General features: G+C 39.0%; 1 protein-coding gene across 4 annotated transcripts in view; it reads right to left on the bottom strand.

Moving 5' to 3' along the window:
* Positions 1–2,569: 2,569 nt before the first annotated feature.
* Positions 2,570–8,573, bottom strand: part of PPP4R3A (protein phosphatase 4 regulatory subunit 3A) — a 53,174-nt gene continuing 47,170 nt past the window's right edge. For all 4 annotated transcript variants that reach the window (XM_055288409.2, XM_055288410.2, XM_055288411.2 and 1 more), the window contains exons 13-16: positions 7,639–7,781; positions 6,957–7,147; positions 6,289–6,515; positions 2,570–3,823 (exon numbers count right to left, since the gene is read on the bottom strand). In XM_055288409.2, the coding sequence (XP_055144384.2) occupies positions 3,713–3,823; positions 6,289–6,515; positions 6,957–7,147; positions 7,639–7,781 (672 nt within the window). In that variant the 3' untranslated portion in view covers positions 2,570–3,712. The remainder of the gene's footprint in view (positions 3,824–6,288; positions 6,516–6,956; positions 7,148–7,638; positions 7,782–8,573) is intronic.

Here is an 8,573-nt window from a genome sequence, read left to right as displayed (position 1 = left end):
GTCACATAACTAGTTCCAGCTACTCGGGAGGCTGAGACAAGAGGATTGCTTGAACCCAGGAGGTGGAGGCTGCAGTGAGCTGTGCTCGCCCCCACTGCACTCCAGCCTGGGCAACAGAGTGAGGCCCCATCTCCAAAAAAAAAAAAAAAAAGTTAAAACATGTGTAGAAACCAAGACAAAGATATCAAAAAAACAGTGGTTGGTAGCTAATGCTGCCTCAGTGTCAAATAATAGAGAACGAAAAAGGATCCAATAAATCTGCAGGTAGGATGTTACTTATACCAGAGCACTTTCTTTGAAATGGTAGGAGGCAGAGGAAATTAAATAAACAAAAGCCTATCTGGCATCATGTTGAAGTAAACACTATTTCCTCTGAGTCCATGGAAGAACCTTTTATCCAGGAGACTGAAAAAGGGTCAAGGAACGTTGTGTCTCCAACAAGAACTATTTGAAGAAACGAGACATTTGACTCCAGCGTTAACATACTTAGCTGAAAAGAGGATCTCTACAGTTTTCTTTCAGATTTATCATTCTACAAAGCCAAAATAAGGTATTAAGGCTAAAGAAATAAAAACTGAATTAGCATTGGGAATCATAACACACTGATGACTCATTTCCTCATATGCTCTCAAAGCCCCAGTGTAATGGTAGATAAGTCCATACATAAAAATGTCTATAATCTTTCTTGAAATAACATTGTCAGAAAAATTTAATATAATCTGAATAAAAGAATTTTGAAGGCCTAAATTTTCCTCCAAAAGGAACTCTGACAGCGCTGCTTTAGCAGTTATTTATGGTTAAATATCAGAAATTTGCTGACAACCTGAAAAAATTTCCACTTAAATCTTCCAGTTTAAACTTGTTGCCATTCTAATCTTGCAGCCTTTACAATGACCAATTGTTAATTAAGAACAAATAGTAGGGAATGTTTTCCCCTGCTCCATGCCTCCCCTGCATTTCCAAATTCAAAAAGATTGACTTGCAAATTGGAGTTCTGGGAAGAATTAGATGCAAGATCTGAGTATAATTGGGCAGAAAAAAAGACACATCATTCTATTAAAAAGATGTCAAGGTGTTTCCTGCAATAATTACAAAATCTTTTTCAGAAACTGTTGAGTTCACTCTGGGAGATGAAAATGTTTTCATTTTAAACACTGCAAAATGACCGAAAGAACCAATTGGTATTGTTAAGGTGGGAAATAATTTTTAACTACATTCTTGTCGGTTACCAAGATAGTATCTATGATTAAGGGTTTGGACTTTTGGTCAGGCATGATGGCTCACACCTGTAATCACAGCACTTTGGGAGGCCAAGGCAGGAGGACCACTTGAGAACAGGACAACATAGGGAGATCCTGTCTCTACAAAAAATAACCAATTACCTAGGCATGGTGGTGTCCCTTTGGTCCCAGCTACTTGGGAGGCTGAGGCAGGAGGATCAGTTGAGCCTGGGAGGTCAAGACTGCGGTGAGCCATGGTCATACCACTGCACTCCAGACTGGGTGACAGAGTGAAACAAAGTATGGACTTTTGAGTCATATGGAACTGTGTGTAGTGTTGTATTTCTAGCAATTTCTTTCTAACAGTATTCCTTCATAAGATGACAAGCTGTTTCTAACCTCATTTCTCCTGCTGTTTTAGGAACACTTGTGTCAGGTTTCTATTTCAGTAACCATAATCACGAATAACTAAGGGAACACAAAAGTCCATCGATGAAAAGTCATCTCTTAACTGTGGAAGGCCAGCAGTTAATATACTGGACCACAAAATGAAAGCAACTGATGCAAGTTCTTCCCTCCGTCTAAGAACTTGCAGAATACCAAGACAAGTGTTTCAAGAATCACCCAGAAAGGTCAGTTTTAAATTGTATGTTTAAGGCAGAAACATTACTTGACCATGGGGCTTTCTAGGTAAAAAAGGAAGACATAATATAATTGGCTTAGATCCTAAGAGTTTTTCTTCTCTTTATTTGCAAGATAAGTTGATTAACTTCAATTATTAATAGCCAAAACTTGTGCCTCCGAATTAGATCTATACTGTAGTGAGATATAATCTCATAATTAAGCACCCAAAGTTTTTGTTGTTAAAAGAAATTATCAGCCAATAATAAAACTTTTAATGACTGTAGCAAGTTGACACTTTCTGGTTTTCTATCCAACTATGCAGTATAGTCTTGTTTTTGGTACGACCATTGTAATTTACTGAGGAATAAACAAGACAAGACAGAGAAACACACAGCGCTTGCTAGATACTCAGTTGAAGTATATGATACTTAAAATAGCATCCTTTCCTGGATATGAAGTTTTATTCACATGTGAAAATATATTCTTAAGTTCTAAGCTCTTCACTTTAAAAAGTGAGGGTAAGTAGAATTAGTTTCATTTTCCTTGAAATAATTTGATCACATCTCAGACAACAAAAAGAACCTATTTAAAAATACTGTTTTAATAAGGTGACAGGTGATGGTCCTCTGGCCAGGTATTTATTTAGAAACCACCACTTACAAGTCAAACTGGTATTCCAAAGGGAGTAGTTAAAAACAAAAACAAGAAACATACAACTAATACAATTTCTCTTACTCTTCACTTTTCTTTTTATTATTCAAAAGTCAAATGTTTTTAAATCATCCATCCTCAATTTTGATTTAATGTACCGTCATTTCCCCAAGAAAAGAAATTTCAGAATCTCTTTGGAATACTAATTTCATGTTTCTAGATTTAACAAAACTGAAGTTTTAAATTCCACTCTATTTCCCTGAATTCTCACGACAGTTGCTGATGTAAATTTTAATATAAAATATTTAGTCACAAAATAGTATTGCTTTTGTATGCACATAGTTGTAAGATTACTTTGCTTTTGTCAATAAAAACTATACCATCTTTCATAAAACTCTAAACAAATTAAGAACTGTGATGTAGAACAAAAATTACACATGGTAAAACAGGTACCAGCACAACGCGTTAGGTTATATTACATCAAAAAAAGTTTTAATGGTCCCAAATATATATACTCAACAACTAAGCATACACTCAGGGGAGGAAAAAAAAAATCAAAAACAAAATAAAACAAAAAAATTATGACACAAATGACCACATCTAGAATTCCACTCAATCTTTAATCAAGTAGGGAGAAGTCCCCACTTAAAAAAAAATCTGCAGTTTGAAGGGCAAAGGGAACAGATAAAAAAGAGGAAAACTTTATACTCGCCCCTCCCCCACAGAGGTTTTCCAAACCTGTTGTAGCTTGACTAAAATGTTCAGAATGTATGATTTTAAAGGCAGGTCTCTTTATACAAAGAAACTGCTGGCATTCTTGACTAGTGAAGAATTATGGCAGAAAGGCCCATTCTTCTGAGTCTCAAACATGGTCCAAGAAAGCATATTCTGATTGTAGCAACTGACCAGTCAATCCAGAGTTCCACTTACAAAACCCCTGCCCTGTTGGCTTTTTGTTTCCATTTCCTTCCCTGAGAAAAGGGCAATGTGTGGTCCAAGCTGGAGAGCTCAAAGGCTTAAGTCTTTCCCCTAAATGTAGGATATCCCCTCCTCCTGCTCCATTGAATTGGCACTTGATGAGCAGAAGTCAAGTGTAAGAGGCTGATCTGTGTCAGTCATTCACAAGAGACCACTGCGCTTTGTTGTGGATTTTGTATGGGGGAGGGGTGGAGAACCAGTTTTTTTCAACAGGTACTGATCCTAGGCCGTTGCCATTATTATGAATCAAATTTTGCTTTCTTTGACAATGGTAACGTATCTTCCTTATCTTCATCCTCATCATCATCTTCATCATCATCAGGATAATCTACCAGACCCACGAGGCCTCCCTGTTCAGAAATAAGGATTATTTAAAGAACAGAAAACAAAACATATAAACACACTGGTGTTTTCTGGCTAGAGAAAGAAAATAGATCCTACCAACGTAGTAACGGTGGTTATTTCTGGGTGGTGGGACTGCGTTAAACTTGAATTCATTATGTTTACATATTTTCTAAATTTCCAGTAATAAACATGCATACTTTTTTACAATAAGGGAAAACTTTGAGTTAATTAGAATTAAAGCAAAAAAATTTTTTTTCCAAGTCGGAGTCTCGCTATGTCACCCAGGCTGGAGTGCAGTGGTGTGATCTCGGCTCACTGCAGCCTCCACCTCCCGGGTTCAAGCAATTCTCCCTGCCTCAGCTTCCCGAGTAGCTGGGATTACAGGCGCCCGCCACCATGCCTGGCTAATTTTTGTATTTTTACTAGAGACAGGGTTTTGTCATGTTGGCCAGCCTGGTCTTGAACTCCTGACCTCAGGCGATCCACCTACCTTGGACTCCCAAAGTGCTGGGATTACAGGCATGAGCCACTGCACCCAAACTAAAGCAAAAAAAATTTAAGTAGTTTATAATCCTAGCAAATTACCCAGGAGTTAGAAAATGAATAAAAAATGTTTCAAGACTTAATAGCATATTAAAGTTTTTTTAAACATAAAGTCTAAAATAGTATAAAAATGAGGCTAATTCCAGCACTTTGGGAGGCTGAGGCAGAGGGATCACATGAGGACAGGCGTTCGAGACCAGCCTGGCCTGTTAATTAACATGGTGAAACCCTGTCTCTAATAAAATTAAAAAATTAGCCAGGCGTGGTGGTGCACATCTGTAATCCCAGCTACTCGGGAGGCTGAGGCACAAGAATCGCTTTAATCTGGAAGGTGGAGATTGCAGTGAGCTAAGATCACACCACTGCACTCCAGCCTGGGTGACAGACTGAGACTCTGTCTCAAAAAAGTACCAAAATGAAAACTGCAGCAGATAGAGACAACCAGAAATGAGGGTAGACAGGCTTTCTATTAGATGTTAGGAAAGCAGTTCTACCCTGACTCTTCCTCATTTCATCTGGGTTTCCTTTTAGCCCTGCTCCTTCACCAGAAACCACTGCCGCTTGCTTTATTTATTTATTTTTTGAGACGGAGTCTCACTCTGTCGCCCAGGCTGGAGTGCAGTGGCCCCATCTCAGCTCACTGCAAGCTCCACCTCCCGGGATCACACTATTCGCCTGCCTCAGCCTTCTGAGTAGCTGGGACTACAGGCGCCCGCCACCACACCCGGCTAATGTTTTTGTATTTTTAGTAGAGACGGGGTTTCACCGTATTAGCCAGGATGGTCTCAGATCTCCTGACCTCGTGATCCGCCCGCCTCGAACTCCCAAAGCACTGGGATTACAGGCGTGAGCCACCGCGCTCGGCTGCCGCTTGCTTTATTTAGACGCTAAGGGAGAAATTCACACTGCTCTGCTCTCAAGCCTGCCTCTTCATTTCGGCGTGTCTCAGATTCACTTCTTGGCTGTTAGGAATCTCCAGCTCATGCCAGAAAAAGACTGAATGGGCATTACGTGTCTGATTTACATCAGTGATTCCCAAATGTCAGTCTTTTAACTGCTAGTCTGCTAGCCCAATAATCAATAAATATATTATGTCTCAAAAGAAAAGGGTGGTTGGCATAAGGAGCCCCCAAAACTGGTTTTATTCTGAGATTGCATGTTTTCTATACTTTTTCTTATTAAGATTTTGTTCCTTTTTGAGACGGAGTCTCGCTGTTGCAGTAGCGATCTCGGCTCACTGCAAGCTCTGCCTCCCAGGTTCACGCCATTCTCCTGCCTCAGCCTCCAGAGTAGCTGGGACTACAGGTGCCTGCCACCACGCCCAGCTAATTTTTGTATTTTTAGTAGAAACGGGGTTTCACCATGTTAGCCAGGATGGTCGATCTCCTGACCTCGTGACCCACCCGCCTCAGCCTCCCAAAGTGCTGGGATTACAGGCGTGAGCCACCGAGCCCAGCCCTTGTTCCTTTCTTATATGAAATGTCAGTGACAGTAGATGTTTAGTTTTCTAAAAAAAAAAAAAAAAAAAAAAACACCTTAACTGGCAAAGTAAAGTTAGAAGTATCCGGGTATTTAGATTATCATTTCCCCACAAAGGCTTTATCTGGGTATTAGTTAGGAAAATTTATTCAAGAATAACTGAAAACCTTAAACATTTCTGTAAATGTTTTGACATACAAATTTGAAGTTTCAGTTCTAAAATGCAAAATACCCAAGTAAAAATTCACACTATATTCAGACTTGGATTGGTCATAAAAAAACTTTCAGAAATTTCTCTACCTTTATATAAGTTCAAGTGGTGGGGGCCCTCATCCTGTAGTTCATGAATGTTAAATTAGTTCTAGGTGGCAGGGAATCTTAGTTAAAATTATTGTTGAGAAAGCTTCAATTGGGAAAAAAGGGGGCAAAATGGGAGCCCAAAATGTACCTTTGTAGTAATAGCTGCCGTCTGAGATGTATTTTTAGGTACGGATCCAGGAGAGCCTGGAGATCCTGGGGATCCAGGTGATCCCGGAGAACCAGGCAGATTTGTTGTAGATGACTGGCTGGTGAGGTTAGTCTTCGTTCCACTGGACAGGGAAAGCTTGAAACTTGGGCTCTGCCGTCCAGAAAGATTTGTTTTCAGAAGCACTTCCTTTTCCTCACTTTCTTTTACTAAAAATGAGAATACTGTCAATAGTTGTCCCCCATACTCATTCTTTTTTAAATTTCCCCAAATGAGGTAACACTAAAACACATTTAACTAGCTTACTACGCTGGGTAGAAACATTGAAGTTCAATTTACAAATGAAGCTTACCAAAATACTAACCACAATTCCATTCATTGGATCTTACTCCAGAGAAGTGAAACCTTCAGAATCATATTCAGTATCCCTACCCTTCCTGAAATAGTATATTCCTTATTTAACTCAAATTAAGAAAACTTAGTCTATGCCTGCACAACACTGCTATTCAGTCACATCTCATAAAGCAATGGAGTCTTTAAACCCCATGCCATCACACATTCCAAGCAAATAATCATTTTGTCAAGAAATAAGAATAAATCTAGAGTAAGAAAGCCTTAATTTTCTCTTGCCCATTTTTTTTTCAACATACATTTCTTCCTTTCCATGAATTTACTTATTGGATCCATAATATCATCATCATTTTTAGTTTTGTCAGATGGAGACACTACAGCTTCTCCATCTTCCATGTCATCTTCATCTGTGTTAAACCACATCTCTTCTTCATCTTCTAGTGTTCTGGCATCTCTTCGATATCTGTGATTCCTCAAAATGGAACGCATACTACGAGTAGAGAAGAAAGAGTAAATACAATCATATATGGACTTAATTGTACTGTTACAGATGACGTATTAAACTTGTTAACATAGGGAATTAACATGAAATTTACAAATATTAAAATATCAATGTAAATCCAGGTATTTAATGTACAAAATTTTAAAGAATAATTTGTAACCTTAGTAACTTGTAAATTCAAAGCAAGTAATATAATGCTCTGATTCTATTTTGAACACATGAAGCCTCACTTCCACTGTTTGGTCTTTTTTTTTTTTTTTTCCATTATCTAGCTTGATACATGCCTGAGGTACTATACTAATAACCAGCTAAATCTTCAGGGAAACATTTATGTTGACCCTTACAGGAAGCTACAATTTCTATTTGCTATCTGCTGATTTCCCCGTTTCTTGTCAAGCCAAATAATATCAAATAAACAATAAAGCCACTACCATACAACTTGATGCTGAACGAATATGTTTAAATATACGGTAATTTACCTGTCAAGTTTGGGATTATCTTGCCTTTCTCTTTGTTGTTCAAATCTCAGTTTTAATCCTTTAAATGTCTGTACATAATCTACATCTTCCAGTGCTTTCCAGTAATTTTCAATTACATGAGCAGTTAATGATTTTATATCTTCCTACAGAAAAGAATAGTAATGAAAAAATGATAGGAAAATGTCATTTTAGCAAGATGAGGCTTAATTTAATCAATTCATACCCACCAAAAATAGCTTAATTTCATAAAATTACATAATCTTAGAGATAACCAAACAATAAAAAAGGGAATAACGTACACTGGCTACTATAGTAGTCCTAGTAGTCCCCAATTTATCTATGGGTCTTTTTTTTTTTTTTTTTTTTGAGATGGAGTTTTGCTCTTATTGCCCAGGCTGGAGTGCAATGGCGTGATCTCGGCTCACTGCAACCTCTGCCTCCTGGATTTAAGTGATTCTCCTGCCTCAGCCTCCCGAGTAGCTGGGATTACATGCATGCACCACCACGCCTGGCTAATTTTGTATTTTTAGTAGAGATGGGGTTTCTCCATGTTGGTCAGGCTGGTCTTGAACTCCCGACCTCAGGTGATCCACCTGCCTCGGCCTCCCAAAGTGCTGGGATTACAGGTGCGAGCCACTGCACCCAGCTATCTATGGGTCTTTACAAAGTAAATGCCCAGGTCTTGCCCTAGGTGATTCTGATTCTGATGTGCGGGCCGGGTATGTGTATCTTTTAGAGATGGGGTCTCGCTCTGGCACCCAGGTTGAGATATAGTGGTATGATCATAGCTCACCGCAGCCTTGAACTCCTGGGCTCAAGCAATCCTCCCACCTCAGCCTCCCGAGCAGCTAGGACTATCGGCATGCACCACCATATGGGGCTAAGTTTTAACAAAAAATTTTTGTAGAGATGGGGTCTTGTTATGTTGCCCAAGC

The sequence above is a fragment of the Symphalangus syndactylus genome, chromosome 8 (assembly GCF_028878055.3).
Source record: "Symphalangus syndactylus isolate Jambi chromosome 8, NHGRI_mSymSyn1-v2.1_pri, whole genome shotgun sequence".
NCBI classification, from domain to species: domain Eukaryota; kingdom Metazoa; phylum Chordata; class Mammalia; order Primates; family Hylobatidae; genus Symphalangus; species Symphalangus syndactylus.
Note: the sequence above shows the minus strand (reverse complement) of the source record. Positions and strands in the feature narration are given on the sequence as shown.